Source organism: Passer montanus, unplaced genomic scaffold, assembly GCF_014805655.1.
Source record: "Passer montanus isolate IOZ18808 unplaced genomic scaffold, ASM1480565v1 scaffold47, whole genome shotgun sequence".
NCBI lineage: Eukaryota > Metazoa > Chordata > Aves > Passeriformes > Passeridae > Passer > Passer montanus.
Window position 1 is genome coordinate 2,299,336 of NW_024369596.1, and position 21,810 is coordinate 2,321,145.

The 21,810-nt window shown below is 54.0% G+C and overlaps 2 protein-coding genes across 2 annotated transcripts in view; both read left to right on the plus strand.

The window, feature by feature from the left end:
- The first annotated feature begins 229 nt into the window (after nucleotides 1–229).
- On the plus strand, nucleotides 230–13,184 carry OAF (out at first homolog). Its single transcript, XM_039721763.1, has 5 exons — nucleotides 230–241; nucleotides 1,121–1,315; nucleotides 9,563–9,697; nucleotides 10,123–10,303; nucleotides 11,730–13,184. Exons 1-5 carry the CDS (start codon nucleotides 230–232, stop codon nucleotides 12,002–12,004), a joined length of 798 nt encoding a protein of 265 aa, XP_039577697.1. The 3' UTR covers nucleotides 12,005–13,184.
- Nucleotides 13,185–16,973: 3,789 nt separating this feature from the next.
- The window catches only part of POU2F3 (POU class 2 homeobox 3), a 43,284-nt gene continuing 38,447 nt past the window's right edge, over nucleotides 16,974–21,810 (plus strand). Inside the window, exons 1-2 of the mRNA XM_039721980.1 lie at nucleotides 16,974–17,181; nucleotides 21,358–21,411. Coding sequence (XP_039577914.1) covers nucleotides 16,974–17,181; nucleotides 21,358–21,411 — 262 coding nt within the window. The remainder of the gene's footprint in view (nucleotides 17,182–21,357; nucleotides 21,412–21,810) is intronic.

Here is a 21,810-nt window from a genome sequence, read left to right on the forward strand (position 1 = left end):
TGTCCCTAAGACGGGGGTGGAACTTTAGGTGGTCTCTAAGGCCCCTTTAGACCCAAACCATTCCATGGTAAAGTGATTTGAGCTGGGCTTTGCCTGAATGCTGCTCTCCCTTCTTCTTTCCAGCTGCACTTTGCAGCCAGCTGGGACCCGGGGAGAAAATCACAGCAGGAATGTGGGAGAGCTACGGGGCTGGAGGAACAGAACCTCCCTCCAGCTGGGGCTGCAGGAGATGGACCCGCGAGTGTGGGATGGGGTCCTGGGAGATGGATCCACGTGTGTGGGATGGGGTCCTGGGAGATGGATCCACGTGTGCGGGGTGGGTTTTGGATGGGGACCTACATTTGTGGGGCTGTGGATGATGGATCCATGGGGTCGGGGCTGTGTTTGATAGATCCATGTGCACATCCACGGCTGTGTTTGATGGATCCATGCGCACACCCTGGGCTCCGGGTGATGGATCCATGTGCTCCTCCAGGACTGTGATGGATCTATGTGCACACCCTGGGCTGTGTTTGATGGATCCATGTGCTCATCCAGGGCTGTGTTTGATGGATCCATGTGCACACCCTGGGCTGTGTTTGATGGATCCATGTGTGCATCCAGGGCTGTGTTTGACGGATCCATGTGCACACCCTGGGCTCTGGGTGATGGATCCATGTGCACACCCTGGGCTGTGTTTGATGGATCCATGTGCACACCCTGGGCTCCGGGTGATGGATCCATGTGCACACCCAGGGCTCTGGATGATGGATCCATGTGCACACCAGGGCTCTGGATGATGGATCCATGTGCACACCCTGGGCTGTGTTTGATGGATCCATGTGCACACCAGGGCTCGCCCGCCGCTCCCGCTCCCCCTCCCGGCCCGGCGCTGTTCCTTTAACGACGGGGCGGGCGCTGCTCGGCGGGGCCGTCCCGGGCCCGGGGGGGAAGTGACGGGCGGGGGGCGAGGGCAGAGCCCGCGCGGGGAGGGACGGACGGACGGACGGACAAACAGCCAGCCGGAGCGAGCGGGCGGGCGGGCGCTGAATGAGCCGGGCGGGCGAGCCACCCCCGCGGGGCCGGGGGCGCGGCGGGGCCGCCTTCCCCCGCCGCCTTCCGCGCTCCGCCCCTGACATAGCCCGCGCTGCTGTGGCTGGCGCTGGCCCCGCTGCCCGGCCCCGCGGCGCGGGCTGAGCTGCGGGTGCGGGTGCGGCTGCCCGGCGGGCAGGTGACGGAGGAGAGCCTGCAGGCCGACAGCGGGGCCGACTGCGTCAGCCTGGAGCTGAGGGCGGCCGACGGCGCCCTCGTCACGCTCACGGCGGATTTCAGACAGGTACGGGGCGGGGGAGAGCATCCCGGGGGGTTCGGGCAGGGAGCGAGGTGGGGAGAGCATCCCCGGGGGGTTCGGGCAGGGAGAGAGCTGGGGAGAGCATCCCCGGGGGGTTCGAGCAGGGAGCGAGGTGGGGAGAGCATCCCCGGGGGGTTCAGACCGCTGTGGAGCGAGGTGAGCATCCCCGGGCGTTTCGGATAAGAGCTGAACTGGGAGAGCATCCCCGGGCGTTTCGGGCAGGGACCGAGCTGGGGGGGACCATCCCCGGCGGTTTCGGATAAGAACGGAACTGGGAGAGCATCCCCGGGGAGTTCAGACCGGTATGGAGCTGGGAGAGCATCCCCGGGGGGTTCGGATAAGAACGGAGCTGGGGCATCCCTGGGTGCCCGCGGTGGTTCCCGGCGGGCTGGAGGAGGCTGAAGGCTGCGGGGTGGGAGCGCTGGCCCCTGGCACCTCGCGGCAGGGTCTGGTCAGGGCTTTTTGTACTCTCCCTGAGTGGTTTTTTTGTGGGATGAGCGCTGGGGATGGCGATCCTTCCCGTCCTCCTTCCACATCCCAGTCCATCCCAACTCGGAAGCTGGAGAATCTTGGCTGGGGGTCCAGGACCCAGAAGGACCCTGGGAATGCACAGGGAAAAGTCAATCCATCCTCTTGCATCATCGGGGGCTTTGTTTGAGCTCAAACACAGCTCCAGGACAGAGAGCCAGGCTCGCTGTCCCCACCGGTGTCACACCTGTGCCCGGAGCTGCCTCCACGCTGGAAACAGAGGGTGAAAGATCCCAGGGACGGGCAGCAGCTTCCCAGCTGGGTCCTGCAGCTCTGCTGCTCCTGGCTGAGTTGTGAGCAGCACAGTTTTGCAGAATTCCTCAGAGTTCTGCACAATTCCTCAGAGTTTTGCAGAATTCCTCACAGTTGTGCACCATTCCTTGCAGTTTTGCAGAATTCCTGAGAGTTTTGCACAATTCCTCGCAGTTTTGCAGAATTCCTGAGAGTTTTGCACAATTCCTCGTAGTTTTGCAGAATTCCTCACAGTTTTGCACAATTCCTCGCAGTTTTGTGTGGCAGGCTCGGCACAGCCAGGCAGGGAGCAGGGTCAGGGCTGAGGAGATCTCAGGCTCCTGGCTCAGAGTGGGGGTGTCCATGCCCTGCTGTAGCTCTGGGATATCTCTCTCCTCGACGCCACGGGGTGCAGTTAATGCCTCAGTGGGCTCCTGCTGGTTTTGGGGGCTCGTGTGTGACTGGCAGCTGTCAGTTCTGAGCACTGCCCTGCTGTGCAGCACCCTCTGCTCCCAGCCCCGAGCCAGGGAGGTGATGCTGCTCAGCTGAAGCCCCAAATCCCACAGATCTCATGGGCATGGAGATGCCAGGCCTGGCTGGAGGCAGGGACCCCCTCTGCCCAGGGAAGAGCAGCTTGCCTTCCCACGGCTGTGTTACCTTCATTCCAGCCCGTTTGCTCAGGTGGACTTTGCTTTGCAGCAGGAGGAAGCCCAGACCCATGAGATAGGAAGGTGCTGTGTCCCAGCCTGCTGTGGACCTTGGAGCCTTTTTGCCAGGGATTGTTCTGGTGCCTCTCCCCTTTGAATCTCAGTCTCCCTGCAAGCCCCTCAGCTGTCCCTTTTCCTCCCTGAGGTGCCAGCAGAAGCCATGGTGATTTTGGAAGTGGTGGCATGTTTCAGATACTCCAGCACATGTGCAGGGAAGCAGCCCTGTGACTCCTATTAAAGAAAATATTAAATAATTGCATGCCACGGCTCAGCAGGGAGGTTAGGAAGGGCTCTGAAGCCGTGGATTGCAAACTTGCACATTCCCAGGTGAGGGAAATCAAACTCAGATCCTCTAGGCAGCTCCTTTGGGAACCTGGGATGTGACCTGTGCTGAGCTGGTGATTTTCCCCAGCATTTTTCACTTGCTTCAGCTCCTCCTGAGAGCTCAGAGCTCACCCACAAACCCGACTGAGTGTGTGTTACATCTTCTCTCCCTCCCATCCTTATTAGAGCTGAGTTTTTTTCTGGGTTGGACATCTTCTCTCCCTCCCATCCTTATTAGAGCTGAGTTTCTTCTGGGCTGGAGTTCTCTGGAGGTGTTTTGGCTCCATAGGTTAAATCCTGAGCTCCACAGCCCCTGCTGGCAGTGGTGGTCCCTGGAGGGCTTTGCAAGCATCCGACTTGCAGAAATACATTCCTAATCCTCAGTTTTAGGGCAGCTGGGGCCTGACTCTGTCTGCTCTGTGGATTTGCTGGAAAATAGCTGGGAAAAGCCAGGGGAACATAAAGGAGCAGGGAGCTGGCTTTGTGGTGAGGTGAGTAATGTGTGAGCAGGCAGCAGCCTGGCCGGGCTTCCCCCTCTGACCTGCTGCAGCTGCACCCAGACAGTTCCTGCTCTGCCCTGCTGCTCCTCTCGCCCAAATTGCACAACTTCTCCCTGCGCTGGAGGTCGTGGGGCTCTGAGTGTTCCCAAAAGCAGCTGGGGTTGTTGTCTGCTGCCCTTGAGCCTGATGATGTGGCCAGGATGCTGGGGTTTTTCCACAAACGATTTTTCCATTCCTCTGGCTTGAACTGCAGGGGGTTCGTCCAAAGTCAGGGGTTTATTTACTATTTTTTTATTATTTTTTTCCCCCTCTGCCGGCAGTTTGTGGTTGCCAGACCAGGGGCTGGAGAAGAAATGAGATCATTGTTCATTGCTTTGCTCTGACACTGGTGGGACTTGAGCAGTGCCTGGGGCTTCCACAGGGCTGGGATTTTCTTTTCTCTTCCATCCCTGCCTGCCCTCAGAGCTCACCAGGTTATTTTCTCCTTGGTGCAGCTCAAACTGGGACTCGATGTTTTCTGGCCAGGGCAGGGGTGACCCTTTCTTTTCTTGCAGTTTGAAGAAAAGGGAATGAAAACACTTATTTTTCTCTGGTCAGGCATAAAATGTATTGCAAAAATAAAGTTTTGTATTGCAAAAAAATAAAAATAAAGCAGCCCTGAGTGTTGTGTGTGATTGGAGTGATGTTGGCAGTTGTTAAGCACAGCCTGAGAACAAAGTGGGTGGGTTTATTTCAAGGTCAGCACAAAGATAGGGAGAAGTTTCTCTTCTCTTTCCATGGAAAAGTTGGGCTTGGAAACACAAGGGAGGAAGCCCGAGTCGTGTTTTAACCCTTTCACTGCCAGTCCTTTCCATGTTGATGATGCTGTTGTGTGATGTTTTTGGGGTGCTGGTGTCAGAATTTCCTCATGCCATGGGGCCACGTGTTGGGTGAGAAATCACCAGGTGGCACAGAAAGCATCTGACCACAGATTTTATCCATGTGGTTTGGAAAGCAGCTTCTTCTCTGCACAGATACCAAAAGTAGGAAATGAGGGACATTCAGGAGTTTTTGGGAGGGCTCATTAAAACACCCTGGTGTTTGTTACTCCATAGAATCGTATTTATTTCTCAGAAAATCTGCTTTTTATTCCCCCTTTCCCAGCACATCCTTGATTTGCCTTTTTAGATACCTGAATATAAGAGGCAGCACACCCAAAATTCTCCATTCCAACCATTTCCAGAGGCAGAGGGGTTAAAAACCATCATCCCCACCCCTTCAGGGAAGCTCAGCTGGCTGGACCCCGGTTGTGGATGCAACACCAAATTCCCTGTGCTGTGCAAACTCCGGGAATTCTGTCCAGCTGTGCTCGATCCCTGGGGCAAAGGCTGCTGACAGCAGTGCAGAATTTGGCCCAGCAGTGCTGGTGTCACCCCCTGTCCCCAGCAGCACATTCCCCTTTCCCTGTGCCACTGCAGAGACAAAACTGGGTCCCCACAGCAGCACTGATGCCCTTAGGGGAGAGAAATTTGGCAGCAGAGCTGCAGGGAGGAAGGCACCGAGATGATTTATTTCCCTGGGAACTGCTTTGCTCCGCTCGACGTGGAATGGTTGCTGGGCTGGGAGCTGGACCACACAGGCTTGTAAATCCCTGCTGGAAAAAAAAACCCCAGGCAGGGGGGGCTGAGCTGCTCTCACCCCCCAGATGACAGCCCCTGGCTGAGGAGGGAAGGAGCTGGATGATTTCCCTGCTCCTCCTTGGGAGTGCCTTGGGTAGGGACAGGCAGCAGTGGGATTTTGGGAGTGGGAGCACTGATTTTTGTGTTGAAACAGTGGGATTTTGGGAGTGGGAGCACTGATTTCTGTGCTGAAACAGTGGGATTTTGGGAGTAGGAGCATTGATATCCCTGCTGTAACAGTGGGATTTTGGGAGCGCTGATTTCCATGGTGCAACAATGGGATTTTGGGAGTGGGAACACCGATTTCTATGCTGCAGCAGCAGGATTTTGGGAGCACTGATTTCCCTGCTGTAACAGGAGGATTTTGGGAGTGGGAGCACTGATATCCCTGCTGAAACAGTGGGATTTTGGGAGCACTGATTTCTGTGCTGTAACAGTAGGATATTGGGAGCACTGATTTCCATGGTGTATGGAGCACTAATTTCCCTGCTGTAACAGCAGGATTTTGGGTGTAGGAGCACTGATTTCCATGCTGTAAGAGCAGGATTTGGGAGCACTGATTTCCATGGTGTAACAGCAGGATTTTGGGAGTGGGAGCACTGATATCCCTGCTGAAACAGTGGGATTTTGGGAGCACTGATTTCCATGGTGTAACAGCAGGATTTTGGGAGTGGGAGCACTGATATCCCTGCTATAACAGTGGGATTTTGGGTGTGGGAGCATTGATTTCCATGGTGCAACAATGGGATTTTGGGAATGGGAGCACTGATTTCTGTGCTGTAGCAGCAGGATTTTTGGTGCACTGATTTCCATGGTGCAGCAGGATTTGGGAGCACTGATTTCCATGGTGCAGCAGGATTTGGGAGCACTGATTTCCATGGTGCAACAATGGGATTTTGGGAATGGGAGCACTGATTTCTGTGCTGTAGCAGCAGGATTTGGGAGCACTGATTTCCATGGTGCAGCAGGATTTTGGAGCACTGATTTCCATGGTGCAGCAGGATTTGGGAGCACTGATTCCCTGCTGCCTGGAGGAGCTGCTGTGCCCCTGCTGCGGGGCTGGCTGTCCCCTGCAGTGTTTGTCACCCAAAGCCAGAGCCCAGCTGTCACTGCCCCACTCAGGGCTGAGCATTCCCCACGCCCCCACCCCGAGTTTTCTGGAGAGTCCCTGCTCTGCTCTGCTCTGCTGGGACTTGTTCCCTGCTGGGAAATTCGGCAGTTAAAGGGGCTGTTTGCTGCCTTGGCTGGGGACCCACCTTGGCACTGATTCACTGCTTTTCCTGCCGGGAAAAGGAGGATGGGGAGGGGAAGGTGCTCTCCAAGCTTTGGGGAAATATAAAATATTATATTTTATTATTATAGATAATATTATAAATACTATCTATTATATTAGTTTATCATCAGTATATAACATTATATTATTAATATTATAAATATTATATACAATATATAAAATATTATATCTGTATTATTATATATAATATTATAAACATTACATATTACATTATTATATAATATAATATTATCAATATTATAAGAAATAATACAAAATATTTTATATTTTATGTTATTATTCATATTTATTTTATATATATTTTATCTGTATATTTATTTATTTTATATTCTATAATCTAGAACATATTTTAATAATATATAATACATTTTAATATTTCATAATAATATATTTTATAAAATGTGGTTTAGGCCCTGCTACTCTAGCTAAGCTAGCTTCAGTTTATAAGTTCCTTATTAGCTTATAAGTTCCCATAAGGAAAAATCATAAGAATAAAGGCATTTAACAACCTATTCTAGTAAGAAAAATAAGCTTGCACCTGCATAAACAATAAATGAGAATTTATTTATTTGTTTATTAATTAATTTATTTATTCTCCCGTGAGAATCAGTGAAGAAAATATATAAACTAACCAAAGTAACTCTTTAAAATATATAAACAAAATAACAATAGAAATATAAACAAATAAAATTCTATATAAATATATACATTAGATATTATAATAAGTAATTATAATTATTATAATAAATTAGATATAATTTATATTTTTCATAAAATATGAAGTAATTATATAGAAATAATTTTAAATATAAAATATAGGAACTTTACAACTTTAAAATACAGACACTAACTAACTCTCTATAACCAAAAATAGAGATTTGACAGACGTACAGCCTGGCCATTTACTGACCAATACACACAAATAAATAAGTGTATTGTTAGCCAGTTAAGTCTTACAGAGTTCCTGCTGATATTTCCTATAAATATGAGCTTTGTGACCGAAGAAGGGGCTTTTGTGCGTGAAGGAACTGAGTCCTGTCTGCTTGGTAAAGCTCTTTCCCTGTGGGATCTTTTTGAAGCACCATGGTTGGTTCTTGCTCCACCTGGGGCTGCAGGGAGAGAGGGATCAAAGCCAAGTGAGGATTTGGGACAGGAGGGGAGGAGAAGGAACTGGTTTTGCTCAGGACTGAGTGCTCACTGCAAAATTCTGGGATTTCCCTCAGAATAATTCATGCTACAGGAGCCAGATCTTTGGAAAATTGGCTTTTTTTAAAGCTGTTTCAGTGCTGGCAGCCCAGCCTGTCCCAGTGCATCTCCCTTGGTGCCAATAAATGCTCTGGAAATCCCTGGCACCTGCAGCTGGGGCAGAGGGAGTTGTGAATTCCTCGTCTGCATCAGCCCTGAGGAGGAGAGAGCCGGCTGGCCGAGGGCTAATTCTTAAATAGATGGATCAGGAGGATTAATCAGCTGCTCAGCACGTTCTCATTTTACAAAAATTGCCTCCAACCTGGGAAGTGCTGCACTGTTTTTAATCTCCTGCCTGTGGAGGTTTTCGGCCTGAATGCAAAACGTGGCTGTCCCTGCTTGCTTTTCCCAGGCTGTTCAAAGGGAATTGGAATTAAATCCGCCGCTGAGGAATATGCCAGAGTCAGCTGCTGGTTTTAGTCCACTCATCCACGGGCCCTGCGTGCTGTGGGAGCTCCCAGCTGGGCCAAATGTGGATGGGGAACGTGGTTTGTTCCAGTGCCTCAGTGGGACATCTCCCCATTAAAAAGTAAAAATTCCACAGCAATTTCACAAGAATTTTTGGAATCTCTTTCTTCTCAGGCCTCCTCCGCTCCCTGCAGTCAACAGTTGCAGCAGCAAGATGATTTCTCCCATCCTGGGGGTGGCAGTGCTGTTCTTGCAGCTGTCCAGATGTGCAGTGAATGGCATTCCCATTGCTCTTCTGGGCATGGGAGAGAAGGCAGGGAATAAAAAGTGGGCTCAGTGAGCAGCAAAGCTCAGCTGGAAAGGAGAAATGCTCCCCTCTGGGGCAGAGGGAAGGCAGAGCCATGCAGCAGGAGCAGCTCAGGAGGAGAAGGTCTGAGCAGCTGGCACAGCTCTGCCCTCCAGCCTCCAGTGCCTGCCCAGCTCTCTGTGGAGGGTTTGGCTGCAGGGGGTGCCAAGGGCAGGGATGCTCTCCCTGTCCCAGTCCTGCTTAGCCCTTGGAGTGGGCTGGGCTGGCACCAAGGGATTGCAGATGCCAATGCGACTGAAGGCAGAGGGAGGGATTGATCCCTGCAAGGAAATCAGGGTTTGGTGCCAGAGCAGGACACAGAGAGGCTTTGCTGTTGGCCAGGGAATTCTGTGGCTCTACATGAAGTAAGTGTGACAGATTTCCAAGCTGGTTCTGGAAAGGACTGCAGTCCATGTTATATAAAATGACAAAATTAGTGACCTGGACAGAAAAGGAAGTCAGCTGCAGCTGATCATAATGGCTCCTTCTGCCTTCAACAAATTCATTTTCTCTTCTGTTCCACACGTTCAGGGATGAGTAACTTTTTCTCCACTATGTCACTTGTCAAGAAGCAAGTGAGGAAAGGCAGCAGAGGAAATCTGGGGCTGCTTACTCAGTAAGGCATGAACATAATGGCTGTGTGATATTTGCTCAACAAAACCAAAGGAGGCTTCTTGGGGCTTTGCTTCCCTTCTTGGGAAAGCACAGAAACCCTCAGCTGCTGGGTGTGGGATGTGACCTGGCAGCAATTTGTCCTTGCCACAGTGGGATTGTGAAAACCCTTCATTCTCTGCAGACACCAGGGATTCTGCTGCAGGCTTTGGGGTGGGATTGGAGCTGGCACCACACCCCTGTGCTCAGGTAGCACAAGCAGCAGACCTTTGGCTTTGTTTTAGGGCTGGAGCCTTTCTCTTTGACCCCGACCTCTCGGTTCACCTCACCGATGCCAAAGATCTGCAGCTCTCACTCTTGTTATTTCTCTCTGTGGCAGGAGGTGAAGATTTTCCGTGCCTTAATCCTCGGGGAGCTGGAGAGGGGCCAGAGCCAGTTCCAGGCCCTCTGCTTTGTGACCCGGCTGCACCGCAACGAGATCATCCCCAGCGAGTCCATGGCCAAGCTGCGCCAGGTACGGGGCTCCCTCCTCCCATCCAGACAGGAATTCTGAGTTTTCCTGCCTGGATGCCCTCCCCAGGCTGCTCAGCTCTTCAAGCCACCTCTGCCCACCCCTCCTGCTTGAGGGGTTTGGTGTTAAACTGAGTTTATCAGTGGTGTTGGTCCTGTTCTAGTAAAGTTTTAGTTGAGCCTAATTTGTGTCAGGGATATGAAAATCCCTGCCCCAATGAAGCCAGCACTGATCTGGGACCATTAATCAGGACAGAACATGGAGAAACCACCACAGGCAATGGTAAAACATCGTGGTTTCAGTAGCAACAGGTTATTTTAAGGTGCTTCTCACCCAGGTGCACATCTGTTCTCACATCTGGTGTTGGCAGCACACCTGTAAGGAATAAGGTGCAGGCAGCATTGAAGTTCTGATGGTTTCCTCTGCAGAAAAACCCCCGGACAGTGAGGCAGGCAGAGGAGGTGCGAGGTGTGGAGCACCTCAGCATGGACGTGGCCGTGAACTTCAGCAAGGCAGCCCAGCTGAGCTCCCACATCCACAACGTCTGCGCGGAGGCCAGGGAGGCCATTTACACCCGGGAGGAAGATGTCAAGTTCTGGCTGGAGAAAGGTGATTTCCCATGGCTTTCCCTAGAGCTGCTCCTGTCAGTGGGCTGGCACGGTGCCGTGGTGGCTCCTGCCAGGTTTCTGGGGATCAGCACTGATTGTTTTGGCTCTGAGGCACGTGTGTCACCCTGCCTGTGTGTGAGCAGATCTCACTCCTCCTGCTGGCACTCCCTGAGCGAACCTAATTTGGGATTTTAAAAGTAACCTCTCACCTGCTCCACCGCCCAGAGGAAGCACATTGGTCTTGTGTCTTTTGACTTACTGTCCTCAGGGTCCTTTGCTCTCTTCTGGTTCTTATGCAGATTTAATCCCTGGAGATGCTCTTTCCAACCTCCTCCTTGACCTGGGGACTGTGCCGAGATACCAGAGCTGGCTTTGGTGGCTGTCTCCTTTGGCTTTGCCTCATGGCAGCACCCTGAGGGATGGCTGTGCACCCTGAGGGATGTTTGTTCGCCCTGAGGGATGGCTGTGCACCCTGAGGGATGGCTGTGCACCCTGAGTGATGTTTGTTCACCCTGAGGGATGGCTGTGCACCCTGAGGGATGGCTGTGCACCCTGAGGGATGTTTGTTCACCCTGAGGGATGTCTGAGGTGCTGCCAGACCTTGCTTTCCTTGGGGTCTTTCACTCTCCCGTAGCTCCCATTCAGATTTCAATCCCAGCAACTCCTGGGAACATTGTCCAAGATCCTCCTCAGCCCGGGGGCCGTGTGGGGTTGGCTTTGGTGTCCCTTCCCTCCATCCTGAGCCTGTGTGTGCTTGCTCCCACAGGGGTGGATGGCTCCATGTTCAAGGTGCTGCCGCAGGGCTCGGACCTTGCTCTCCTTGGGGTCTTTTATTCCTCCTGTGGTTCCCATTCACATTTAAGTCCCAATAATCTCTGGGAACATTGTCCAACCTCCTCCTCAGCCTGGGAGCCGTGTGGGGATGGCTTTGGTGTCCCTTCCCTCCATCCTGAGCCTGTGTGTGCTTGCTCCCACAGGGGTGGATGGCTCCATGTTCGAGGTGCTGCCGCAGGTCTCGGACCTGCCGGACTTTGCTTTCCTTGGGGTCTTTTATTTCTCCCATGGTTCCCATTCAGATTTAAGTCCCAACAGCTTCTGAAAACTCTCTGTCCAACCTCCTTCTCAGCCTGGGGGGATGGCTTTGGTGGCTCTGTCCTTTGGTTTCCCTCCATCCCGATCCTGTGTGTGCTTGCTCCCACAGGGGTGGACAGCTCCATGTTCGAGGTGCCGCAGGGCTTGGAACTGCCAACCTTGCTTTCCTTGGGGTCTTTCACTCTCCAGTGGCTCCCATTCCGATTTCAATCCCAGCAACTCCTGGAAACATTGTCCAAGCTCCTCCTCAGCCTGGGGGCTGTGTGGGGATGGCTTTGGTGGCTCTGTCCTTTGGTTTCCCTCCATCCCGATCCTGTGTGTGCTTGCTCCCACAGGGGTGGACGGCTCCATGTTCGAGGTGCTGCCGCAGGGCTCGGAGCTGCCGGAGCTGCAGCGCTGCGGGCTGTGCCAGGACCGCTGGAAGCCGTGCATGTGCAGCTACTCGCTGAGCATCGAGTGGTACCCCTGCATGCTCAAGTACTGCAAGAGCCGCGACGCCGCGGGCAGGGTGTCCTCCTACAAGTGCGGCATCCGCAGCTGCCAGAAGGGCTACACCTTCCACTACTACGTGCCTCAAAAGCAGCTCTGCCTCTGGGATGAGGAAACCTAGAGCCAGGCCAGGCTTGCCCAGGGGTGGCTCGTCTGCCCCGGCGAGGAGCTGGCTGCTCTGAAGAAGGAATGATGTTCACAGCGGTGCCTTGTGCTCTGTGCCTTTCCTCGTGGCCTCCCTCCCCACGTGCTGCTTCCTGGGTGGTGATGCTCTGGCTCCCTGGGGCAGGAGATGCAGGTTTTGGGGTGAAGCACGGGGAGAGAGATGTGCTGCCCTGCTCTGGAGCTCAAAGGGGCACTTCCCAGCCTCGAGCTGAGCAGGCAGGGCAAGGATCTTGCTGACCTGGGTTCCCAAACATCTCTGCTGCTGCCTTCGTCACCTCCTGGTGACACAACCACGGGGAAACAGCTGATTTCTGGGACCACAGCCCCTGAACAAGGGGGCTTTGAAGGCCACCCAAAGCAAGAGCCTGCCTGTAGCTTTTCCTAGTGCCTGACTGGCTGTTATATCCCCCTGTGGATGGAAGATGCACCGGGGGATACAGCCCAGAATCCTGTGCCCCTAAAGGGCTGGTAATTAGGGCTTTAATTAATCCCTATCTAGACTAGTGAAGGCCCAACTTTTTGTGTTGGTCTTGTGACTGTTCCACTAAGAAAGAAACATCTAGAGACTCGTGACTACCACCGTGGTTGGAAGGGGAGAAGAGGATCCCAGGTGGGTTTTGAAGAAGACAGGATGCCACATCCACGTCCAGTTTTATGTCCTGCTCTGCCAGCTATTCACAAGAAGCTCTTAAATAACTGTACTGCTTTGCTGTGCCTTGGTTTCCCCCATATGTTAAACAAGGGTGACACTGAAGTTGTCCTTGGCCCTGGAACATTCCTGGAGGGATCAGACAAAAAGCACTGGAAGTGCTGCTTGGGTCTGTGTCCTCTTCCACTCAAATTAGGACAAGCACAGAGGGGAGAGAAGCTCTTGAGGTCTTGAGGAACCCCTGTGCCTCCTGGTGAAAAGCCTTCACAATGTGCCTTTTTGCCTAAAACGCAGGAATTTTTGCAAAGAAGAAAAAAAAATAATTTGGTCACAATTATTTTTGTATCGATCACTTAAGGGGGTGGGGGGAGAAGGGAAAGGTATTTTAATATTGGAACATGAAGTAAAACACACTTGAAATGATTTTTTAAACAAAAAAAAAATTATTTATCATTTGTAAGGTAAAATAAACTGATTTTTTAAAGCATCCTTGGCCTAAAATTTTCTCTGTGTGTGAATTCAGATTTGCTCCTTTATGGGTAAGTCTCAAACCTGCACCTGGTGAAGAGCCATGGACTGGGGGAGAGCATGCGGGAATTTTTGACTCAGCAAGGTGATGCTGCACCTCAGACCCTCCATGGGGAGACAGGTTTGAGCTCATGGGGAGAGGTTTGGCTCATCCCAGGCCGTTCTGGGAGCTTTGAGCTCGGGCTGTGCTGGATAAACCCATCAGAGGAAGCAGGTCCTGGTCCCACGAGGCTTCTGTGGGTGTGGAGAAAATTCCTGGTGAATTCCCGGTGAATTCCTGGTGAATTCCTCCGCAGCTCCAGCTGAGAGGGCGGCGCTTTGAGGCCAGCCCGGAGCTGCCGTGGCTGCTGGAGGAGAAAACTGGAGCTCTGATTCCCCCTAGTGTGGGGAATCAGGGATGGGACCAGCACCTCCAGCGCTTCTGCTCTTCGCCCACCAACAATTCACTTTTTTGGGGGGGCAGGAGGAACAGGGCTTTGTTTCCTGCTCTTTGTGGGGTTTTCTCCCGGGTGCTGGGGTTAAACCCTGCTCTAGGGCAGGCTGTGAGCAGGGTGGGGTTGGATTCCAGGCACTGCTGTCCCTTCCCAGGGATGTCGGGACAGACACGGGCTCGCTCTGGGAGCATCGGGATCCATCCCAGCGAGCCCTGTGGGCTTTATTTTGGAATTCCGAGGCTCTGGAATGCCCGTAGCCGGTGCAGTTCCCCGGCCTCCAGCAGTGGGTGCTGGCGGAGTGCGGCTGTGCCCGGCCGGGTTCGGGATGCCGGAATGTCGGGATATCGGGATGTCGGGATGAAGGGATGCCGGGATGTTGGGATGCCGGGATGCTGGGATGAAGGGATGCCGGGATATCGGGATGTCGGGATGTTGGGATGTCGGGATGCCGGGATGCTGGGATGCCGGGATGTTGGGATGTTGGGATGCCGGGATGTCGGGATGTCGGGATGCTGGGATGCCGGGACAGGGATGCTCGTGGTCCAACCGGTCCCTACAAGATCGCAGGATGCCCCCAGCCCTGCCGGAAGAGGACGCTGGGGATTTTTGTAGCCTCTCCCTGCAGTTCGTGCCTCCAGGGCCCGTCCCAAGGCCGTATCCCATAAATCGGGTGCTACCTGCAGAGCTTATCTCCCTCCCAGAGACACCTGGAACAGCAGGAGAGGAAGAGCACGGTGCCTGCAGTGAGGAGGAGAGCGGGCAGGTCACTGATGACCACACGGAAAAGAAAGAGCAGCGTGTTTGACGGCGTCTGGGAGTGATTTTTGCAGCGATCAGAGTCAAACCAATCCTGCCTTGCCTGATAACCTCATTTCCCCAGCACAAAGAAGTGGCGATGCTGCGATCCATCCCCTCATTTTCACGAGCAGCGTTTGTTCTGTCCCGCACATCACCAAAGCTCAGGGCACCCAAGGGGACGGGCTTGGCTCTCGCGGCTATCCGGGGAGAAAACCACCTAAATATTTAATTTCCCCCTCTGTTTCACTGAGCACAAAGTAACAGCCAGAAAAAGTCATTCCCAGCCGCGTCTGGGGCCAGGAGAGGGCACTGGTGCCCTGCCCGTGGCCGGGACTGCATCCCTGCCCGGAGGATGCCCGGGATTCCTGCCCGGCCGGAGATGCCACCGGCAGAGCCGCCCCCCTGGTGGGCTCTGGAGCTCGGGAAAAGCGCCAGGAAGAGCAGAGAGAGACGAGAAACTCCTGGCTGGCGAACAAAAGGCGCTCTGATGTGGGGGAAGGCGAGCTCCCGTGGTCGCCAGCCTTTCGAGCTGGCTGCGAGCCACCAGCAAATAAATTCCTGTTTGACGCAGCGAAGACACCCGATCACGTCAGGCTTCAGGATGGGGGAAAACCCAGAGAAAAACACACGAAAGGAGGGCGGCAGCTGCCCAGGAACGCCGCAGGGCTCCGGCCCGAGTGGCTGGACGGGTGGCAGGAGTCCAGGAGCTCCACGGGAGCTGCCCGTGCCCAGCACCCGCTGCTGCTGCTGCTTCCCGGAGGCTGAAACCTCCCCTGCCCTGGAAAGAAATGTCGCTGTGAGCCGGGAACCCCCAGCTTCCCTCGGGTTTTTCCTCGTTAGGGTTTGGCCGGGCTCCTCCGCCCTCTCCCGGGGATGTCCTGGCTGCCCATGCCGCGGGCGGCTCCTGGGCTGGGGGTGAGGCTGGAGATCCTGCCCGCCCACCCATCCCCTGCCAGAAACCTGTCTTTCCAGGGAGGGAGAGCGGCGTGTGGGAAAGCCGAGAGCCCTGGAACGTGAATTACCCGCGGAGAGAGATGAATGTGCGATAGCTTGTACCTGGCAGCTACTGATGGAGCGTTAACGCTTTCAGCGGGGCTCCCTGCCGGCGGCTGCAGCCCGGCCCTGTCACACGGTGTCCCCAGGGTGCTGGGGTCACCAGGGTGGCACATGGCAGGGACAGCCATGCCTGGCTCGCTGTCACAGCACGGAGCTCAGGCGCTGGCTGGTTTCTGCAGAAGGAGCCGGCGTTAGGGGATTTTTTCTTGCCTGGCTTCCCTGGAAGTTGGTAAATAGTGCGGCTTGGAGCAGGAGGAAGAGGTGGCTGCCACTTCTCTCCTCTCCTTAGGGGACAGAGATGGAGCACGTCGGGAGAGCAGGGTCTCCACGTGCCAGCCTTTATCTTCATTATTTATTCTTTAACCCTGCTCTTTATCTCCGGGTTTCTTTGATGCTTTTCACTTTCCTTTTCATGCTGTTCCACTCAGCATCGAGGTGCAGCCCAGCCTGAGAGGACACAACGCCACAGGATTAGCAGAGTGACCCCAGGAACTGGGGCTGTTTAGCCTGGGGAGCAGGAGGCTCAGAGGTGACCTCACTGCTCTCTACTATTCTGAAAGGAGGTTCTAGACAGGTGGGGTCGGTCTCTTCCACCAGGAGCACTGACAGAACCAGAGGACACAGTCTCAGCTACGTCAGGGAAGGGATAGGTTGGATATTAGGAAAAAAAGAATCACTGAAAGAATAATAAATAAAGAATTCTCTTCCCAGGGAGGTGGTGGAATCAGCACCTCTGGATGTGTTTAAAAAAAGGCTGGACATGGCACTTGGTGCTAGGGTCTGGTTGAGGTGTGAGGGCGTGGGTTGGACTCGATGATCTTAGAGCTCCCTTCCAACCTCATTATTCTGGGATTCTGTGAAATCACACACCTGCCCTCGGGGGTGCTCAGGGCCCAAAGATGGGCATAGCAAGATGCTTCCTGAGCCCACCGGGGTGCTCTGAGCCCAAGGGGGCATAGCAGGGCTTTGGGGCAGGTGCTGTGGGTGCTTCCTGAGCCCACCCGGGTGCTCTGAGCCCAAGGGGGCATGGCAGAGCTTTGGGGCAGGTGCTGTGGGTACTTTCTGAGCCCACCGGAGTGCTCAGAACCCAAAGGGGGCATGGCAGAGCTTTGGGGCAGGTGGTGTGGATGCTGCCCAAGCCCACCCGGGTGCTCAGAACCCAAAGGGGGCACGGCAGAACTTTGGGGCAGGTGCTGCCCAAGCCCACCCGGGTGCTCAGAGCCCAAAAGGGGGCACAGCAGGGTTCTGGGGCAGGTGCTGCGGGTGCTGCCCGAGCGCAGCGCTTTCCTTCCTGCCCTCCTTCCCACCCCACCCCGCAGCCTGGCAGCGCTGCAGGGACTCATCCATTCCCGAGTTACTAATATGCAAATGGCAGCGTTTGCATGGGCCTGACGCCAGGCTGCTGGGTGTCAGGGCACCCGAGGGAGCCGGAGGTGGGGCGAGGCGTGGCACCGCGCCGCATGCTCACCTGGCCCTGCATGGCAACAGGCAATGGAGCTCTAGGTCCCTTGGGCTGCGGACCCACGGCCGCTTCGAGAGGCAGCGGGTGGCAGAGGAGGGAGGGCAAACTGGCAGCCCCTGGCAACCTGGGGCTGACGGCAGGAGGCTGGGCACACCGCGGATTTCCCCCCGCCGGCAGGATGGTGAACCTGGAGTCCGTGCACGCAGGTAAAAGCGCGGCGCGGGGCCGCGGGCTCGGCCAGGAAACGGGCTGGCTCTGCTCGCCCTGACCCCTCCTGGCTCTTTTCCCTCCTCTTCTCCTGGTGCAGTGCCCGCATTCCCGGCGGGGGAGGGATGCTGCCCTGATGTGTTCAGGGGGCTGCCAAGGTGGGAGCAGCGCTGCCAGCGCCAGCGGGGTCAGGGAGCAGCGCGGGGCTCTTGGGAGCCTGGAAAATGGGAGTTTAGTGCTGAGCTGTGCGTCCTGTCACCGGGGCAGAGCCGGGATAAACCCGCGGAGGGATGCGGCAGGGGTGAGGGAGGCGTGCGAGAGAGAGATGGGGCGCGGGCTGGAAGGAGAAAAGTTCGCCACAAAGAGGGAGAAATGAATGAGGAGGGAGCTGAGGGAGGCTGGGTTGAGTCGGGAATGAATGAGCAGCGATACTCAGGAGCTGCTTCCAGGGCTCTGATCCAGAGGGGATCTCGCATCCCCGCTGAGCAGCCCCTGCCCTGCAGCGAGCTGGGAACTGGAGCAATCCCTGCCCGATCCCCCGGAGCTGTGCTGAGCCCCGCTCACCCTGCCAGGGCTCGATCCCAGGGCAGGACCCCATCCCTGGGCACAGGAGCTGAGCCTGACGCTGGAACTGGAGCAGCCAGAGCCCGGGAGCCCCGTCCTGGCTGGGCAGGCAGTGGCATTTTGGGGCACAGGAGCCACGTGCCCCTTCTGTCCTGGGCTTTGTGCAGCACAAAACGCTCTGCTGGAGGGGAGGATGCATCCATCACTCTGTGCCGGGCTCATTCCCTGGGGTACCCCTGTGGGAATCCTGCTCCTCAGGGGGTACCTGGGGGGCTGGTAGCCCCTCCACGACCCCTGCGTGCCCAGGCCTGCAGGGCAGGTGCAGCAATGCCACCAGCCCAGCGGTGTGACAGTGGCAGTGGTGGGACAGGGTGCCCAAAGCCCTTGCTCCACGGCCTTGTCCCAACCTCTGCAGGGCTCTGGGATGCCTCTGTGGCCGGCCTGAGTGGGCTGGGGAGCCCTGGCTGCGAGGAGAGGCTGCCAAGGAGGGAAGTTCGTGGTCTGGGCTCGGGGTGTGAGCCAGACTGGTCGGAGCATCTGGGTGTGCTTGCCTTGGTGTCTCGGGGGGACGCGTCCCCTGCAGGCTCCAAGACACCCACTCACCCACCCACTCACCCATCAACCCACCCAGCCATCCCCTGGGCTCGTGGGTGACTCTTTCTGCACAGGGACATTCCCCACATCATCCCGTGCCCTCCGCCAGAGCCGGTGGCATCGCCCCCAGGCTGGATTTGGAGCTTCCCCTCCCCCGGATCATCCCCCCGTGCTGGAGTTTTGAGGAGTCCTTTGCAGGGAAAGGAGCCCAGCACAGGTGGGAGGGGTTTTTTTCACCCCTCTACAAAAGCAGTTCAGTTTTGGGGTCCCTGAGCAGCTTTGAGGCCCCTCTGTGAGAAGCTGCTTGCAGAGCTGTGCTCAGCTTTAACCCCCCTTTTTATCTTGGAGGTCTTTTCCAACTTTAATGATTTTAGGAGAAGACACAACCCCCGTTTTTATCTTGGAGTTTTTCCCCAGCTTTAATGATTTTAGGAGAAGACACAGCCCGCACGGGGGCTGCCCATGCTCCTCACACCCTCCTCTCTGCTGAGACACCTCCCTGCTGGCTGCCACCACCCCCTCCCGGGGCATTTTGGATATTCCACCTCCCTGCAGCCTCCGGAGGGGCTCAAGCCCAGCAACCCGGGGGTGATGCTCGCAGCCAAGCCCAGCTCCCCCTCCTCCTCCACTCATTCCACTTTTCAAGCCACCAGGCTGGCTCACCCTCCGCCCGTGCCCCGACAGCTACGAGGGCTTGGGAAAGGCTTTATTTGCTGACACCGTTTGTTTCGGCAAAAATAGAGATGCAGATATATCCCGGAGAGGTGTCTGCGCTGGCAGGGCTCCTTTGGTCTGGCTGAACCACCCAGCCTGCCCCTGCCCCAGCTCTGCTTGGGAGCCGGGGCAGAGCAGCACATTTTTAATATGGCCCAGGCCACAGTGGCGGCTCCTAATAGGGCTGTGGTTTGGAGTTAGGCTGTCCTAAGCCGGGTTATTTTTCCCAGAGAGGTTTTATTTATTTATTTATTTATTTTCTCCAAGCCTGATTATCCTGTGTGTATTGCTAAGCTGGCAAAGCTGTGTGGAAGGAGCTGGACTGCCTGGACTGCCAGCCTGCCCTGTCTGAAGGTGTTTTTTAGGATGGAGCAGGGGTCAAAGCTGGGTCTGCATGGCTCTGGTTGTAGTGGAAGGGTTTGGGGTGTCCATAACCAGGTGTTGGCTGCAATTAGATTAGAAAATAATTGCTCTGTGTGTGTGCTCCTTGTTCCCAAGGATCCCTTGGAGGGTGCTGCTTCTTTCCTGTCATCCACAGGGATACAAAATCTGTCCTAAACCTTAAACCTCTGAGACCAGCAGGCAGAGCTTTCCTTTTCTTCCTGCTCATTTTTCCTTTTTTATCTTATTTTTCCTGACAAGATATTCAAACTGTAACAACCTGTGCACATTTATAGGGGGGATTTGAATCTTGTGCACATTTATAGGGGATTTTTGAATCTCGCTGAAAATAAAATTCAATATATTCAAACCATAATAACTTGTGCGCATTTATAGGGGATTTTTTGAATCTCACTGAAAATAAAATTCAATATATTCAAACCGTAATAACTTGTGCACATTTATAGGGGGGATTTGAATCTTGTGCACATTTATAGGGGATTTTTGAATCTCGCTGAAAATAAAATTCAATATATTCAAACCATAATAACTTGTGCACATTTATAGGGGAATTTTGAATCTCGCTGAAAAGAAAATTCCTGTGCATGGGAATCCCAGGGCATCTCCTTATCTCCCAGCTGCAGGAGGAGGGGATTTACCTGGTGGATAACATGTGATATGCAATCAAGTTGCAGCAGCAATTCCTCCTTCCCTCCCCACCCATCCCAGTTTTTAATGGCAGAGGGGTGTGGGGGTCACTTCTGCAGCAGGGACAGAGCTTTTCGTGCTCTGCTTTTCTGTCTGTCCTTCCTCAGCTCTGTCTGAACTGCTCCAGCTCTCTCTCTCTTGGGAATTAGATATTTGCTTTCCCTAATTTTATTTTTTTATAAAGCTTTCAAGCTTTCTCACCAAAGGAAGCACCAAATTTCTGCAGGCTTTTAGATTTTTTTTTCTTCCTCTATTTTATGAGAACTTGCTTGCTTTTTTTTTTTTTTTTTAATACTTTTTGGCAGCCAGCAAAACTTTGTGCTTTGTAGATTGCCTAAGTTAGGGTCCCTTGGCAGTGGTACAAGACAAGAAGATGTTTATAGCTGATGGTAATTACTCTTCCTGCCGTAGAAATGCTTAGAAGCCCCACTAAACGTTCATGTCTTAATTGCAGAGGGTTTATTTGAAGGGGGAAAAAAAATCCCACAACTCTTTTCTCCCTCCTTCCCCCCCCCCCTCACTCCTTAATATAATTTAAGGAAAGGAAGTTTCTGGAGTATGCGAAAGTTTCTGTGCTCTGGTATAAAATCCCGATTTTTTTTTCTACCTTTATTCATTTGCTGGAGAAAGTTACAGGCTTTCAACTTGATCAAAGCTATGAAACATTGGCCAAAAAATCAGATTATCTGCTGTTTGCACACGAGGGAAGCTTTGAATATGGGCAAAGCAAACCTGCACACACACAAAGCCCTGCCTGGTATGGTGGGAGCAAAAGAGGGAAATGGGGAGAAAAATCCAACGGGGCTGCTCTCACCCCTTTGGGAACAACAAAAGGTGGATATGGGGAAGAGGAAAAGGGTTTGCATGATGCTTTTAGGTGGCTTCCACCTGCCTTCCCTACCCCGGCAAAACCACAGCAAACACTGGCCCAGCTTCCCCGCTGTTGTTATTCCCCCATGCAAATGGGGAGAGTCTGTGGCCGGGATTGGCTGCAGGAAGAGCATGCAAATCACTCAAATAATAAAAATTTATCTCATTTTTTACCCTTTTTTTGCCCCCCGCAACGAGTCTGGAAGCAGTTAAAATTCCCATGGAAAGGGAAAAGCTGAGGGGGTGTCCGTCTGAATTTGAATAGAGATCCCCCCTTCTCCCACCTCTGTGTCCTTGGCCTCTGCTAAGGGTGTGAAGTTGACCATTGCCACCTTCTCTTGCAGCTGTCCCCGAAGGAGAAAGTGGCCCCGGGTGTGGTGGCAGTCATCACTTCAAGGGTAAATGACAAATTTCTTGGTCTAGGGGGGAAATTCAATATGGAGCAGATCTTGGGTGGCTTTTGGGGGTTGTGGACACCTACAAGTGACAGAAAAGAGGAGAAATAAAGTGCAGAGAGAGGCAGTGGGAAAAACAAGTTGGGTTTGAGCCATCTTGAAGGCCAAGGGAAGGATCTGGAGAAAGCTGGAGGGATCCCCATCTCTGCAGGTGTGGGAGGGTGCTGTCACAGCCACAGCAGGTCTGGGAAGCCTGAGCAGGGCTGGGGAGCTCCCAGTGCTGAATCCACCCCTTCATCCCATGGGTGAGGAGGGATGAGAGGGGTGAAAAGCCCCCAGCAAACTGGGGAGGGGGCACAGGAGTGAGGGGGGCTGCAAAGAGCAACAGGAGGGAAAGTGCAT